We start from the raw sequence: 16,645 nt of genomic DNA, 5'->3' as shown, positions 1-16,645 counted from the left end.
CTGGGCCTCCGCCAGCTGAGGGCTGTGAGGAGCCCACGACGCCCCTCGGAAAATGCCCCTCAGAAAGCCCCCCAGCAATGCTGGGGAAGCACTTCTGCTAGTCCCAGGTCCGGTGAAGTGCGGAGGCCTCTTTGGGAAAGGAAAGTGGTGGGAGGGGGTTGCTTCACAACCGAGACCCATGGGGATGCTGTCCTAGGGCTCCGGGGGGGGTGTGGTCAGGGCGGGTGGAGAGGAGGAGGCGGCAGAAAGGTTCTGGGAAGAGGACGCCTCCTGCCCAAGGGCCGGACGACCTGCGGGACAGGGAGGGGCTTTCTCCTGGCAGCATGCCAAGAAGGCAAAGAACCTCAAAGAAGGCGGGGACCTCGCTTTCTTAAACCAAGAGGCAGGTGCCCAGGAGTCCCCTGTCGCTCACAGCTGCGAGCGAGTCCAGATGGCCAGTTAGAGCCGTGAAGCACTGGCCTTTGGCAGGCTTTCATTCCACGCGTTACAGGGCAGCGGAACAAGACTCGGAGCCGCCCGCGGCCTGACTGCTTAGTTAAACTTGCACTTGAAGTTCGCCCGCCCTGAGGAGAGTGGGGAGCTCTCAGCTATGTTTGGGCACCTCTGGTATCGGGAAGCCCATTACCCTCATTAATCCGTTTCTACTTCACGGACTCTGGATGGCTAGAAGATGAGCTCCCCCTGAATAGTGCCGAACCCCACAAAATGTAAACATTGTTCCTTGGCCTGCCCTTGGGAGACATATTGACGACCATGGAATAGACTCAAGAAGACAGTTATCACAGGCCTCTTCCCTCACAGCCCCCTCTGCCGTCCCTCCTCTTTTTCCCCCAGGGCCGCCTTCTCGCTTCCAAAGATTAGTCAAGTGACAAGGATGCGAGTTCACAGCAGCTAAGTGTGGCCGTCCGTGCTGTGGTGGTTCCGGAGGTAGGTAGGCCACATCTTTGTCCTCTGAGGGTCTAGCGACCCAACACAGGAAGTGTCATGGACGTAGAGCCAGAAGTCACTGTGTCAGTTAGCCACTGCCGTGTGACAAGCCGCCTCCACCGTAATGGCTGGCAAGAACCACTTCCTGTTGTTCACAAGTCTACAGGCGGTCAGCTGGGTGGTTCTGGGCCATGTCCAGCCCAGCACTGCTGGGGCCGCTTACGCATCTTCAGGAGACAGAGGGTGGGGTGAAGGCTGGCGGCTCTGGGATGGCCTCACACATGGGGGTCTGGCAGTTGGCCGGCTGTCAGCTGGCGAGACTAGGATGACCGGGCCCCCCTGTGTCTCGCAGCAGCTGGGTGGGGTTCCAAGACAGTGGTAAGGAGAAACTGGAAGGCCTGTCGGAGCCCAGACTTGGAACCGACACCCATCACCTCTCCTGTCAGCCAACGCAGGTCACAGGCCAGCCCAGATGCAAGGACCGGGGAGGGAGACCTCTCCTGTCAGTGAGAGGAGCTGCCCAGTCCCGCTGTGAAGGACGTGGCTATCGGGAGTGGTGGGTAAGGGCCACTTTCCTCTAACACACGCAGTGAGTGTGTACGCCCGGCAAAGAGTGAGATGCCTCTCCATACGTCATCCGGAGAAGACACGAAGACCGTGAGGCTGAGGGAAAACAACCGGCCCTGCTGGGCTTCCCACAACAAAAACGCTTTTTACTTTTCAGATCACGGTGCTATTACCTGACTCACATACAATCCATTCACAAAACCAGACACTCATGAACTGTCACTCTACAGAGCTCCCCACCTCCACTGCCATGGGAACTAACTTGAAAGTAAAAAAAAAGAAAAAACATTGTATTTGTAGAAACCTGTGAGCTTAAATGCATGGAAGGACCAAGGCAGAAAATGGGAAAAGGTACGTAGGTAGTGAGCACATTTGGTGGCATCTCCCCAGCTAACAGGTCCCCTCTCCTCTGACCCTTGGGGTCACAGTTACAAGCTCTCAATGGCCATATTTTCCACTCTAAATCCCTCCCCCAACAATTCTGATTGGACAAGAAGTGAACACCTGATCCAGCTGTACCAATCAGATTCTTTGTCCCAGGATTTCAGAACTCTGGGCAAGAGAGAACCCAGGCAGTGTCCTATGGGATCTTGGGGCTGAGGGATCTTGGGGCTGAGGGATCTGGGGACTGAGGAGCAGAGAGGGACAAGAGAGAAGAGTAAAGTGGTCCCTCCATAGTATGCAGGGGCGGGGGAGGACAAGAGGGGCTTCGCTCCTCCCGGCCCCTATGGAGGCTTGGCTGTGAGCCTTGCATCCTTAGGAAACCCATCTCCTTACAATCCCGAGTTGTGTTCTCTTACTTGTAAACAAGAGGCCATAAGGGCTAGAAACACGAAGGTGCAGAGGAGCCTGTGGGAAGCCAGAACAGCTCAGGGCCCCCCAAGACAGGTGGCCCTGAAGTGGCCCACAGGTGGCAGGGGACGTGGGCAGGAGCCCGGGAGACAGTCGCTGGGTGGGTGGCAAGGGCCCGGAAGGAGGGTAGACGTAGTCCAGGAGTCACCATGGGGCCCCCAGGTGTGGGGAAGGAACTGGTGTGAACAGCTTGCGTTCCAAAAGCAGCCGGGGGGGGGGGGGAAGGAGCGGGTGGCGCTGGGGACAGGGGTGGTCCTGGGTATCCGTGTGCCACCCGGCTCCGAGGCGGAGCCCATGTGTTTAAAATGTCTGCAAGTAACACAAAGCACCCAACAGAGGTGTGAACAAAATTAAAGGCAAAGAACACGTGAAGAAAGTATAATTCCGGCACATGGCAGAGGATCTTCTCACTGGGGCGTGAGCACTCAGTGAATCCTTGGGGTAACACTCCGCCCCCGTGGGAAAAGGAACGGAAAAACCAATATGAGGTTCACACAGTTGTAAAAATTCAGTTCTTCATGCTAATGATAAAATAAAAGCCAATTTAAAACAGGATCCCATGTTTCTTCAAACACATTGATGCTTTTCCCCCCCAAGATATGTACTGCTTTATACTGCAGAGGGCGTGGGAACCAGGCTTTCTCACACCATCTTGGGATGCAGTTCGGGAACAGTTCAAGCCCCTTGCACTGAGATGTGGCAGTGCCCCGCCCCAGATATCCTGTGTCCTTTTCTCGTTAGTGCACAAGCCCACATCCAACACCACGCCTGCCTCGCTCTCCCAGGGGCTCTCTGGCCCCCAGGGCCCCCGCGCTGACTGGGAGTGCAGGGAGTTAATACCACTTGGGACCAGCCAATTACTGACAAGGCAAGGGCTCAGTCAGGGCTCAGTCAGTTGCTTCTTGGTAGGAGAAGTTTGATGTGTTTCGTGCACCGCAGCCGGAGTCTACTGGGGGGGGCTCAGCTCTGTCACCCACAGCATCCTGGCGGCTATCACCCCCCATCCCAGTCCCCACACCCTTTTCTGGGTTGCCTTCAATTCCCAAACAAACCTCTTGCCCCCGAATCCTCATGACAAAGGAACCCAAACTGAGACAGCTGTTGATTTGTTATAAAGCTCTTTCCACGGAAACAGTCAGGAAAAGGTGCAAAAACTTTGCTCTTTTTTTTTTAAATAGAAGAAAATAAAAGTGGATCCACCCAGAAGTTGTGGCTAAATCCATACAAGAGAATAATCCTTGGTCACTAAAAACAAATGTTCAAAGAACACTTGCGCTATAGTGAAGCAGAGAAAGAATGTGAGACAAAGGGGAATATTTCACACAGTTGCAAGCTTTCCTGTGCATTTGCCAAAGAGTCACCGTGATTATTTCTGAGGGACACAACTACAGACGGTTTTTATTTTCCTGTGGGTGTGTGTGCACGAGTCTGTATTTTTCAACATTTCTGCCGTAACGATGCATGACTTTTATAATTAGCACATGCAATTTAGCAATAAATAAAGGCCACACCAGTGAAGAGAAGAACATTTAAGAAATGTGACATACAAATTTATTGATCTGTTTTTAATTGTAGAAGACTTACACCAGAGAAAAATATACTTTGGGCTTTTATCAAAGTCAGATGCATTTGGCACAAGCAATAAGCACCCTCTCAAACACACTGCCCACCCATTTAGACATTGTACTTTTCCCCCAAAGAGAGAAATCGTGCACTGCTCTCAAAGGATGCTGTATCGGTCACTCACTCAAGTACACGGCACCAGGTGTTAAAGGAACACACGTTTCCTTCGTGACATACACAGAGTGACATCTGTGAAGCATGGAAATAAATCGGGAGCGGCCATTCTTACTGAAGGAATTGATTACAACAGTGTTTAGGGGCAGATGGTGTCAGGACCGTCACCGGTGGCAGGGGCAGCCTTGGCCCTCAAACTGGCCCCCTTCTGAGTGAGAGAAGTGAGGCGGAGTGACCGGGGCCCCGCCCACCCTGGTGGCAAGTCATTTGAGAGGTAGCAAGTGTGGTCCAATTAAAGGTACTGGGGGCGTGGAGCAGAAAACATTTTCAAACATTTCTACCTCCAGGTGTGACTATCAATTAAATTATTTTTATTAAAAACACTCTGGGGTGTCTAACATAATGAATCAAAGTACTTCTTCGATGGGCATAACATGAATTTAACACAGACTCTGCAGATTCGGCCCCTTCATTTCCCCCCCCGGCCCCCACCCCCGCCCTGCGCATTCCTCAGTTCGCCTTGGATTTCTGAGATTTCTTAACTACCCGTTTTTTCCCAAAACATTTGCTGCAGCCAAAGGCACAACATTTGTAGACAATGAAGACCACCCCTAGCACAATGGCCAAGAGGAAGCCAATCACGTCCAAAGAATGGTACTGGTACCAGGTGAGGTCGTGGGCCGCAGGGCGCAGGTGCGGCGCTCCCTTGTGCCTCATCACGAATTCCACCCAGAACACAGCCAGATCCAGGGGCTCGATGGGGCGGTCCTTGTGAAGGCTGGAGAGTTGCATGATGTTTTCCTTGTAGCTGCACACAGAGAAAGTTACGTGAGTGCTGGGAACATGGGTGTCAGGCAGCTCCCCTCCCTATGTACGTGCATGACAAGACCAAGCTACCGGATTCTTCCACACTCACTAGAGAAATGTGGCTATTATAAGTAACAAAGAGCACATGCAATACATACCATGTTCTTTATCTCCCAGGAGGGAAGGAAGGAGGGAGGATGGGAAGGAAGGAAGGGGAGGTGAAAATAAAGAAAGAGAAGGAAGGAAGGAGGAAAGAGAGAAAGAAGGCAAGAGAGGAAACTGGAAGCCAAAATTATTATTTTATATTATTTGAAAAATTATTACTTCTTTTCTTTTTAGTAATATCTTTGTAGGAAACTAAATGATACTTTATAGGTACATAAAGAAATAAAGAAAAAGGTATTAGAAATTATAAACAATTGCTCATTTGAATTTGTAAACAGTCACAGCTAGTCAAAATTAAAAGCCATATTTAAGTCCATCTCCAAGACAATCGATGTAATTGATCTAAATTGTGCAGGAGGCCATGTCCACGTAGCCTGTCAAAGCAATGAACTGGTGTTTACTTGGCACAGTGCTGACGGCTGAATCAGAACATCCAAATCCGTCCCGGCGCTCAGTGCCCTTACAAACAGGTCTTCATGTATTAGTTTGAGTATCGGCTGTGAGTGTGGTGGGCAGAACACAAGTAGTATTCCTGACACGTTCTCTCTCACCTTTTGTCATTGATGACAGTTTTGAGGGCATTGGCTAAATCTTCGGAGGTCATTTCCAGGACGTTCAAGGTCACACCTGCCCCCCGGGTCTCCATGCGCTTCGCATTGTCCATCTGGTCCCCGAACAAGGGCAGCATCACCATCGGAACGCCGTTGCATATTCCTTCGTAGATACCATGGGAGCCAGAGTGTGTGATGAAGGCTCGCGTCTTCGGGTGGCCTGGGAGGCAACAGGGAGGGACACGGTGGTCAGGCCACCAGGTGCCATGTTGTGGCATGGCCTGGGTTCTGAAAGCGCTCTAAGCACTCAGTGCTGTCCTTTCGTGGGCCTTGCAGATGTTTGCAGAAGAAAATGCGGTGGGGATGCCTCGCCCCTCACGCCCCATCCGGCTGCACCGGGTAAAAAGCAAAGCGGGCTATATCAGCCATAATATTTTCCAGCTAGACAACCCTTCAGCTCAGCCATGCTTAAGCCCCTTTCTTAATTTGACCTTGGTTGGATCTACACATCAAATACTACCCACGTACCAAGCAGGTCATTTTGGGGCAGCCACTTGACCAGGATTGTATTCTTCGAAAGGTTGGGTGGCCGGGTTCCAGTGTACCGCCATAGGACCTTACGGGGGAGAGGAGAGTTTAAAGAACTTAATGTGATTTTAAAAAAAAATTAGCTATAGGGGCTAGAAACTGGAGTCTTCTGAATGAATATACCCTGTGGGGGGTAGTGACTAAGAAGGCTCTGGGGGCTGGTAACATTTTGTGAGTTTGTAAAAATTTACCAAGCTATACGTTTATGATTTTTGCACTTTCTGCATTTCAGGGGAGTGTCCCCTTAATAAAATGAGCACATGCAGGACTATAACTATGTACCTTCATTGTCCTAACCAACAGCTTTCTGGGGAAATAGTTCTACCTGATATGAAGACACTATATCTTATTTATTTTACTTTTAAGTTAAGTTCTCCTTCACACATGCCTGAGTCTCTTAGAGAAGATGAGCCATTTGGGCAACGCGGAACCGCGTTTCACAGAGCAGCTGAGAGTGGAATTGCAAAAAGAAGAGCTTGGGATTAATGACTGAGAAGAGGCAGGGAACCCGTGTCTAAGGTCCAACTAATAGAATTAATTCATAAGTGGAAATGGGGGGTTGCAACTCTCACGACAACATCTTCTTACGGTCTGAGGTATCTTGCCCAAAGCATCAGCAATTTCCTTAGCTTGCTTCTCTGGAATCTCCGAGATCATGGAGCCCAAAGAGAAAACCACAATTCCGTGTTCGCCAGAGGCATTAACGTAGGCTTCGAATTCCTAGAGGCAGAAGAGAAATTTCCAGTTAATTCTTCTCATAGTCATTGGGTGACTGCACACATTAATCTACGACTCAGGCATCTTTCTCCAAAGAACGTAATTTAGCCTTGGCCCGGTAGCTCGGTCGGTTGGTGCATCATCCTGTACACCAAAAGGTTTAGTTCCCAGTAGGGGTGCGTGTGGAAGACAACCGATCGATGATTCTCTCTCTCTCTCATCAATAAAAACATATCCTTGGGTGAGGATTTAACAAAAACAATGTGGCGTAAGGGATGTACGTGCACGTGCATGTGTGATAGAGACACTGTGAATCAGTGTGTGTTACAGCGCTTCTACCAGCCTCACTCCCGGTCACAGGAGATAGGCTTCTTGCTCACAGGCTCAGTGCGGAGCTCCCTCTTGGGGTGAGAGGCAGGGTCCAGGTAATGGGCTCATTTTTCCAGAGGATAGCAGTCCGAGGTGAGGCCAGGCCCAGGTCCCCAGGGCTCTGGGCAGCTGGGGAGGTTCTGGGGGAGAGCAGGCTTCAGGGAAGGAGCAGCAGACAGCAGAGGGCAGTGGGGAGGGAGGGGGAGAGGTGAACAAGGTGAGCCTCTGAGGAAGCGGAGAGAGCCTTTAGCTGGGATGGAAGCACGGGGTCAGGGAGGAAAGCTGGTCAGAGAGGATTTCAGAACACTTCCTACAGACTCTAAAACTCCCACACTTCCCCTTTAAGGACGGCTATAGTAAAGGTCTGCATCCCTTGTTGAGGCTTCTGCAGTACTCCTTTTCTGTGGAAGGAGCGAGCAGAGTCACAGCACTAGGCTGCTGAGCGTAAGGATCAGGCTCACAGTTAAGGAAAACCCTCAGATAGAAGAGCAGGGTTCGCTGCCCGCAGCCTGCAGCCAACTGCCCTGTGGCTGCGATCCTGTGGCTGATGCAAGAGCACAGTCAAATTGACTCAGTGTGGAAACTTAACCCGCGAGGAAACTTTCCGGCTTTTCTGGAGAAGAGCTTTCTAAAGAGCATGAATCCACTTTCCTGCCTTAGGAAGAAGGATACGCAGGAGTATATTTGACTCTTCCTTTGCTGGTTCCATGACGGATCATAAAAAGCAAAATGCTCCTCCCTGAGTCTGAGAGACACAAAGTCAGGGACAGAAGCCCCGGCTGAGTGTGCACCAGCGACCTGGGCCCCTTCGGTGGAGTTCAGAAAACGGCAAGGCCTAGAGGGAAACCTCGGTTAGCAAAGCGGCTGTGGGCAAGATGGACAGGCAGGACTCCCCACCCACTCAGCATATGACCTTTACCGACCGCTCCTGTCCTGGTCCGGAGGCTGATTCCTCATGGCAACATGTCCATCACTGTCATTCGAGGAAGGCCACACCTAGAAGGCCACTCCACTGTCCCCAGCAAAGAGTTCCCTCGGGTGTGACAGCCTCGGCTCTTTATGGCCTGGACCCAAAATGATGGGACTTGCTCCTGAAGAAGCTTTTTTGCTTCTGAGACAGATGATCCAAGGAGGAAGGAGTGAAGGACAGACACAGGCTATGTGCCAAGGCCTCTGCCAATCACACCAGCTGGTTTCCCTGCTGCAAGCAAAGCGGCATCATTTAAAAACCGGGGAGCGGGAAGCGGGGGCTAACTTGATTCAAAGTCCTTCCTGGTGCCGATGGCGTTCCCGTTACCATGAGGTCATCTTTTTCTTAATCAAAGAGTGATTGCTTTCTGACCAGAGGGGTTTGGGTGCATTTGAACTGTGAACAGTGAGCAATTTTCTAGTGAACAATGACTGTTACACAGTGAGCTTCGGTCCCTTGGAGGAAGCCCCATGGGATTTTAGAAATAGTTCATGCACAGGGGGTGAGAAACAGGGATGTCAGGGAGGCCAGCTCAGGAGCTGATTATGGGTTACGGCCTATGGAAGACCTACCCTGAAATAACACGGCATAGACGTTGGAGGTGAGCGTCAGATGAAAGCTCCGAGAGCCTGTGGCAGTCGGCAAATTAACTACGGCGTGGAAATGGGAACCTGGAGGGGAGAGTGCCGGGCCTGTCTCCAGGCAGACAGTAAGGAACCCCCTAGATTCGACCCTTGGCAATGATCTTAGCTCAAACTGCCTGCAACCTTCAAAGCCAACTCCAATTTACAGGAAACATACACACGCACACATACATATATAGGCGCACACCTGCACACACATATGTGCAAGGGAACACACGCACACCCAGTGGTAATTCACTTACAGGAAACAGAGCAAGAAATAAGTAAGGCAACTTCCCCCAACTGTAGGTTACTGAAGATCTAATCAACTCCCCAAGAGGCTCCAAAGAATGCCAAGGGCATTAGCGAGATTTTGCAACGTGGCCAGGTGTGCCCAGAACAGAGAGGTTTCCTGGAGCATGGGGACTTCCGGTGTTAAAACCCGAACAGTCCTGAACAGACCCGGAGATTGGTCACCCCGGATGCGAGACGTAGGAGACTTCCGACAGGGCTCAGCACACACGGTTTTCAGACTCTGCCAGGTTCGATTCAGAGCGTGACAAGTAAGAACACTGACCAGCGTCCTCGGAGGGGAGCCCACTGTCTGGCCCACCCTCCCAGCCCCAGACTCTGTCCCAGGCCTCTGGCTCCTGGCGGCTGTCTCCGCCTTTCCCGCCTGGTTCACCTGAGAGGCCCCGGAGGCCAGCATCATCCTCTCCCCACCGTGCTGTATTTTGGGTTTGTGGCAAAGACATGTTACAGAGACTTTTTCTGAAGTTAAGGTCTGCACTACAGCCCTTGTTCCTGGGAGGGACGTCTCAGCTCCAAGCAAACAATCCCTTCCCTCCTGAGTGAAACTGCCCTCGCGTTCAGCCTCATCTAGAAAAGGACAAATCAAAGTCCCCTTGCTCCCACACCCACTTGGCAGCCAGCAGGGTGCGATAACACGAACGGAACCCAAAGGCCAGAAACACCCAAAGTTAAATGTCAGCACTTGGCTAAAGCTTAAACCTCATGAACTTCCCTACAGCTCCCAAAGGCAGTCTGGGCAGTTACGCTGGGCAGACCCATGAAAGTCAATAACGGTACAGTGTCCCCCTCCCGACTGGGCAAAACCTCCCATCCACCTTGCTGCAGCTTCACAGACTCCAGGATGGCCAAAGAGTGGAACGACGTGTTTATCAACTGAAAATAACCCTGGATTCCCCCGCCGCTCACCACCTTCCAGAGAAATGAGGCTCCTGCGGGAGTGAAAGCACTCACCCACTCCCATGAGGCCTTCAAAACAGTTCCTTACTTTCACTCAGAGTTTAGTCATTGTAGTTCCAGGCTCTCATTACAGTTTCCCCTCCAAAATGTTTTTCGTTTTGCAAGAACCCTTATTAAGCACTTAACATGTTGGAAGCATGTCACTTTATCATTGCACACTGAGAGTCACCTACACACACTGCAGGCGTCCCCAGTCACCAGTCTGCCTTCATCTCGCCATCTTCAGGTCTCTGTTCTCTCTGATCCTCTGTTCAGCTGTTTTCCCTGCACCCACTACGTATGGATGGATTTCACCTCGGCATCTCTACCTGTCCACAGAGATGGTCCCTCACCCTGAGAGGGAGATGACATCCTGGAATTCTCAAGTCCCCTTCCTTTGCTCTCATTGCTGTTCTGCCATCTTTTGCCTTTCAGGCCCCAGGGATGCCCAATGCCAGGCTGTGCTTTCGCTGCAGACTCTCTTGATCAAATAAAGATTTTATCTTTAATCTCGAAGTTCAGGACTTGAACCAAGAGCACTGGGAATAAGATAATCTCCAGTAAAGGAGTGAAAGTACAGAGTGTGTTGACCCCAAGACAGAAGATACCTACCGAGGAGAACCCCTGGTGGCTAACTGGGCTCAAATTTACAAAGAGCCCAGCAGCTATTTCTAAACAAGGCCCTCTCATGCAGACCTTGCTTCAGGAGGAAGCTTGCACCAGGCTGCCTGCCTTCCTGAGCCTCACAAAGGAGCTTCTGGAATACTATTTCAACCAACAAGACTGAGGCTTCCCCATCCCACTGGAGCTGCTTAGCTATATTCCCTCTCCCTTCCCATCACCATCATCACCAACCAATCAGGGGGCTCCATTCTAATCAGTGTGCTTTCTGGACCATTCAAACTGCAAAGATTTGGATTCCTCATTTGCATGAGGATGAACCTATCAGGAATCAGGCAGGGATTTTCTCTCCATAACTCAGCTCCCCCCAACCTCTGGGAGTGCACTTTTACTTTCCACCAAAGACTGAAAACCGTAAGTTGCATTTTGCCAGCAGACTTTTCACCAGAACAGAGGAGAGCTCTCTAGCTGGACAGAGGCCTTCCCTGAGGTCCTTCTTGCAGCCCTGCTCTTTCGGAATTGGGCCATAACACTAGTGAGCTGCTCCACAGCTTGCGCTATGTCACAAGGGAGCTGTTTGCACTGAATAAAGTTTCCCTCTTCACCACACCCTCAGTCAGGGGTTCTTGTTGGCATCAAATTAGCACCAATTACCATCAGTCAACAAGCAGCATTCTTTAACTAATGGGGTGGGGGGGAGTAAATAAATAGCAACTCGACACATCAGGAAGAGGGGAAATAATGAAGTAAAATGAAAAGATGTCAAATGGAAGGATTATAATCAACTCCATTCATTGTTAAATTAAGTGCAAACAGGAAAAGTTCACCCATTAAAGGAATCTGTATGACCAATTAAAAAATATCAGTTGTGTGTGTGTGTGTTTTAGAAGAAAGCTTGGAGACAAAGGAGAACTGAAGAGGTACTAGGGAAATATACATAAGAATAATTCAGGGATGGTGATATTAATATTTCACCAAAAAAGTGGAATTTCAAATTAAAGCATTGAATAAGACAAAGAGGGTTACTGTCAGGTACAATTTACAGTACAATGACATTCTCACATATGAGCTCGCTTGCACCAAACGAATCAGCTAGCCAATACAATTCACCACTTAGACAAATTTATGGGGAAAATATTTGTTGGTAAATAATAATTCAAATGTAATGTAAAAGTGCAATTGATAAATTTCAACAGCCTCTTCCATTATTCATCCTACAGTGAAAAAGGAAATCATTTAAATAAAGACCAATTGCCAAAACAAACAATGGCGAACACAATGCAAAGTGGTGAATTGAAACGTGATTTCCATTAATATCTGGAGCAAGACAGGAATCCTTGCTATTGCCAAATTGATTCAATTATTTTTAGAGATTCTGGTTAATTCAATAAGACTGATAGTTCGCATGGAATTTAGAACAGAAAAACTCAAATTTCTTTTTTGGCAAATAATTGCATGCTAGTTTTTAAAATGGAGATGAGATGGTTGAACAGTGAGTAGATAACCAGCTAGAGGCAGAAATGGAAAAAATATTGATACAGGGTGCAGCCAGGAGGCCCCCAGATAGGGATTTGTAATGGCGTCCAGAACTCAGGGTGTCCGGGAAATATTAAAAAAATATATAAAGGATGTCCTGACCCAAACAAGTCTAAACTGGGAGATGGGACACATGGAGCAGGGCCATTGAGAGTTCTTTTGCATAGCAACAGTTTTGCAAATAATCTCTGTCGTGGTCATTTAACACATCTGTAACCTTTAACTGGTTTCATGGATATGTTAAATAGCTGTGGCCAGGTTTGAACTAGGGAGATGGGAGTGACCAGGCAACTCCCCCTGGTTACAGCACCTGTGTGAGAGCTTGAAGTTGATTGGCTCCACGACACAGGGCCACGCCTGCCTGGACTTACTATGGCAGCCCAGAAAAGCTGGAAAAATATGGGAATGCTGGCAGGTATAGCTGATTGTGGGAGGAGTCAGAAATGGGACTACAGAGGAAATTGGCACTAGGATTTAAACCCAGGCATGGCAGCCATGCTGGGGGGGACCATATGGCTTTGGGGTGCTCCTTTTTGCCATGTGGCTTAGGAAGCAGCAGAGACCTTGCTGGGAAGAAAAGGAGTGAAAGGACTCTTGTTGGTGGGCCCTAAGAAGGTGCCACGTGGTCTTGGATTAACTGGAAATAGGGTCAGTGACTCAGATGATGGTACCGGAACCACAGGAGGCTGGCCAGCCTGTGGGGATGGCTGGGAACCGAGGGGCTACCTGAGCCACAGACCTCTATTTCTTTTCCTGAGATACGGTACTATGGACTGGGCAAAGGGGGAAGGAAGGACTGTGTGCATTTGTGGGTATTCTAAGTGACTTCGGAATCTCAATGAAGACATTAAGTCATTACTCTTAAGTTTGTATAACTTTTGAATAAATAAGTCCTTTCCTTTTCACCAATCTCTGGCATTGAGAGACGTAATTTCCTGGTGGCCAGCAAGGCGAACCTAGTACAGGGGACCCTAGGAGAAGGGGGAGGGGTCCATTCAGTAATAGTCTATAGTTCCCCCTCCTCCATGGGTCTGTTCTGTAACAACATCACCTTCAAGGTAGTGACCCCCCAAAAGTATAAACCACTTAAGAAAAAAATGAATAAGAAAGTAACAGAACAAATATGAAGAAAACTATAAAATATTTTATCTTTGTTAATGTAATGTTTGAAGCAACAAGAACAAAAAAAAACACCCTGGAATGCAAATGCCAGTGTCCCCCCCTCCCCCAGGGAACCAGAGGGGACAGCTAACAGAATAACCCGTGGCACATAAATACCATGAGAAACTAGGTAGCAGTTAAAACCAGACACAGTATTTAGAACTAGAACTATGTCCATGACATATTGATAACTGAGCAGACTGTGCTGAATGAGCAACCAAAAATTCTATACACGTGCATAGGCTTATGTGTGACTGTGGGGATTACTACCCACCAAGGACTGGTCTTCAGTCTGGGCCCAGCCCCCTCCTGTTTTCAGTCACTTATATAACATATCGCATGACTGCCTATTATATGCTTAGGGACACCGGTCACGTGCACACCCATTGCCAGATGTTGAGGGTGCAGGACATGGCAGGAGTGGCCCCTGCCGCATATATAAAGAGGAGACAGTCAATAAATAATTCTCTAAGTGAAATAATCATGGAATTTGATGTGTTATAAAGGGAAAAGCAGCATGCTGTCTTAGAAAGGACTCCCTGGGGAAGTGACATTGAAGCTGACCTGAAAAACGAGAAGACGGCCACCTAACAGACACAGGGAACAACATCCCAGGAAGCGGGAACAGCATGTTCAACGGTCTTACGTGTGGAAGTGTTTTGGAAGGTTCCAGGAATTAAGAGAAGGCCGGCATAACCAGGAATATCCAGTCAGGTTCACAGACAAGCCCTTCTCGTCTATGGAATTTTCACTATGCATGCCTTCCAACGTGAAACCTTTTCAGTTTCAAAGCGAATGTGAGACACAATCGTTTTCTCTTGGATCCTGCATAATGACACCAAAAGTATCTCTCTTTCATACCTCTCTAACTTGGACGTGCTGATAGCTTTCTTTCTTTTGACCTGAGGTGTGCCTGGTCATATTTCATCTCTTCCTTTTCCTCTGTTTGAAAGAGAATAATTGGGGGGGGAGTGTAAGGGGACTAAATGGTAATGGAAAAATATAATTAAATTTTTAAAAGGAAAGTAATTCATGGTTTTCTATACTGCTAGGATTTCTCCTTTTGCTTTCTGAAAATAATAGTACCTCCTTCTTTCTTACACAGAGCCCGCCACCAAACACAAGCTTGTCCAATGGGCTACAGAACACCAGAATCTTATTGCCAGGACACCTCCCAGGGGCCATCGGCTCTGGCTCCACGTCCCAGGGGAGCGGTCAGGGCCCCACAGAAGGGCCCTGGTCTGCGGCAGTGGGATGGCACCAGCCCAGCCCTAATGTCCCACTCGGTGTTTCTCCCACCACCCAAAGTGTCACTCACAATGACAATTGCGTGATTGTTTAAAGTGTGAATCACATTGAAGGCACACTGGACATGAGGTTCCCTGTTCTCCAAGGTGATAACTCAGCCCCTGGAAAGTACCTGGACTCCTGGCAGGCCCTCAGCCAATACGCAAAGAACAAATGAAGTAAAGCCCACTGAGATGCACCTCCCAGAGAGAACCCTTCCCCTGCCCCCACCCCCGCCGGCTCCTTCTGGAGGGCCCTCTCCTGCTGCGCCCTCCGCCCACTCCAGGAAGAGGATGTATGTGCTCCTGTTTTGCATACCTCAGATTCTGTAGTGGAAAAAAGAACAGATGAGCGTGGCCGAGAATGAGACTCAAGACCTTTCTGTCCAATGTCAGAACCTGGCAGAAAGTTCATTACCTTATTAGAGAAGATAGGACTATGGGATCCGGTTGAGGAAGCTGGAATATCTGGAAACCGGAGGTTTAACCAGGAACATGAAGTCAGCTTTCCCTGCAGGGATCTACAAATGCCAAAACCTTATTTCAGCAATTCTGAACTCAAGTGCCTGACACAGTCAAAGACGAGGCACACCCTGCACACTTTTGTTCTCTGAAAAAAACCCTGAACGCACACGGCATTGAACCCTTACTGCCTCTAACGGATGACTATCCACTGGAGCCCACAGAATGAAATGCCCAAAACAGGCCTTCCTAAAGCCTCCAAGCCAAACAACCAACCCAGAAGATGATCCCAAAGACAGCTACAAGTGACAACTCAACCTAGGAAACTTGCAAGAGAGAAGTTAACATCAGAAGGGCGTTTGAAACTAGGCATGCTCACCCAGGAGGTTTCCGTGCAAGGTCACCTCCCTCAAGTACAGGCCTATGGAGTTCTCACTCGCACTACAAACCTGGGACAATGGTTTTTGGTGGGCGCAGTTGATCCCACCAATGAGAACAACGTTGGGCATGGTGGGCCTGGCATAATTCAGCACAAAGTCACTTCTGAGAAGCCACACAGAGGAATAGCTCATAAGGTCCCGGACAGTCACATCTTTCTGAAGGACTTCCGAGGCAAGTGGCTCGTATGGGGAATACACCACACTGCACAGAAAGCTCTCTGACAAGGCAATGAGCATGTTCTTCACCCGCTGCGGGAAGGTCATGCGGTCCGAGTTGAATGACAGAGCCCTGGGCACATAGGACGGTGGGCTGGGGCACTGAGTGCCCTGAGAGTCCAGGCTGCACGGCAGTACATTCGAGAAGAACACAGCAGGCAGAGCCAGGTACTGGGCCACGATGGAGCCGCAGGGGAGGACAGGGTCTGTCAACAAAGCATCGAAGCCGCCTCTGGCCAGGGAGGCCATCAGCTCCTTGTTGTGCAGTAAGTGGGAGCACCCGGACAAAAGCAGAGCCGAGTTCTCCTTGATCTTCTGGTATGTTTTGACCACTCGCTGCAGGAAAGACTGCTTCTCAAACACGTTATGCCCCAGTCTGATAAAAGCTGCTTCCAGGTCCTCCCTCTGGAACGGCACGGGGTACCTCTTCAGGGTGTAAAATGCTCCTTCTGTAATGCGCATGGAGGCCTCAGGCGCTAAGACCACTATGTCGTGTCCCCTCTGCTGCAACTGCTGGATGACCCCTCGCAAGCTTAGCCAGTGGCTGCCGTCTATGGGGACCAGCAGCAGCTTCCCGCCCTGGGACACGGCCGGGCCAAGTGCGCACAGCAGCAGGCCCAGGACAAACGGACGTGGACCCTGGGGCCCTGCCATCACAGTGCCCCTGCCTTTGCCACCAAGAGTACCATCTGCCAGAGTTTTGTCCTCCACCACTTATATTTTCCAAGAACGGATCTATACCCCGAGTTAATGTTTGATGGTGTCAATGACTACAGCTGTTCGTCAACTAAAGGCAGCAAAA

General features: G+C 49.6%; 1 protein-coding gene across 5 annotated transcripts in view; it reads right to left on the bottom strand.

The window, feature by feature from the left end:
* Window positions 1–3,874: 3,874 nt before the first annotated feature.
* The window catches only part of LOC119061001 (UDP-glucuronosyltransferase 1-6), a 59,878-nt gene continuing 47,107 nt past the window's right edge, over window positions 3,875–16,645 (bottom strand). For 4 of the 5 annotated variants that reach the window (XM_053655211.1, XM_053655210.1, XM_053655209.1 and 1 more), the window contains exons 2-5: window positions 6,783–6,914; window positions 6,135–6,222; window positions 5,607–5,826; window positions 3,875–4,891 (exon numbers count right to left, since the gene is read on the bottom strand). In XM_053655211.1, the coding sequence (XP_053511186.1) occupies window positions 4,594–4,891; window positions 5,607–5,826; window positions 6,135–6,222; window positions 6,783–6,914 (738 nt within the window). In that variant the 3' untranslated portion in view covers window positions 3,875–4,593. Of the gene's footprint in view, window positions 4,892–5,606; window positions 5,827–6,134; window positions 6,223–6,782; window positions 6,915–15,636; window positions 16,547–16,645 lie in introns of those variants that run through there. The other variant, XM_037161374.2, reaches the window with a different exon arrangement.

Source organism: Artibeus jamaicensis, unplaced genomic scaffold, assembly GCF_021234435.1.
Source record: "Artibeus jamaicensis isolate MK-2021 breed Jamaican fruit bat unplaced genomic scaffold, CSHL_Jam_final contig_944, whole genome shotgun sequence".
NCBI lineage: Eukaryota > Metazoa > Chordata > Mammalia > Chiroptera > Phyllostomidae > Artibeus > Artibeus jamaicensis.
The sequence above is the reverse complement of the archived record's forward strand: the minus strand, read 5'-3'. Positions and strand labels throughout refer to the sequence as shown.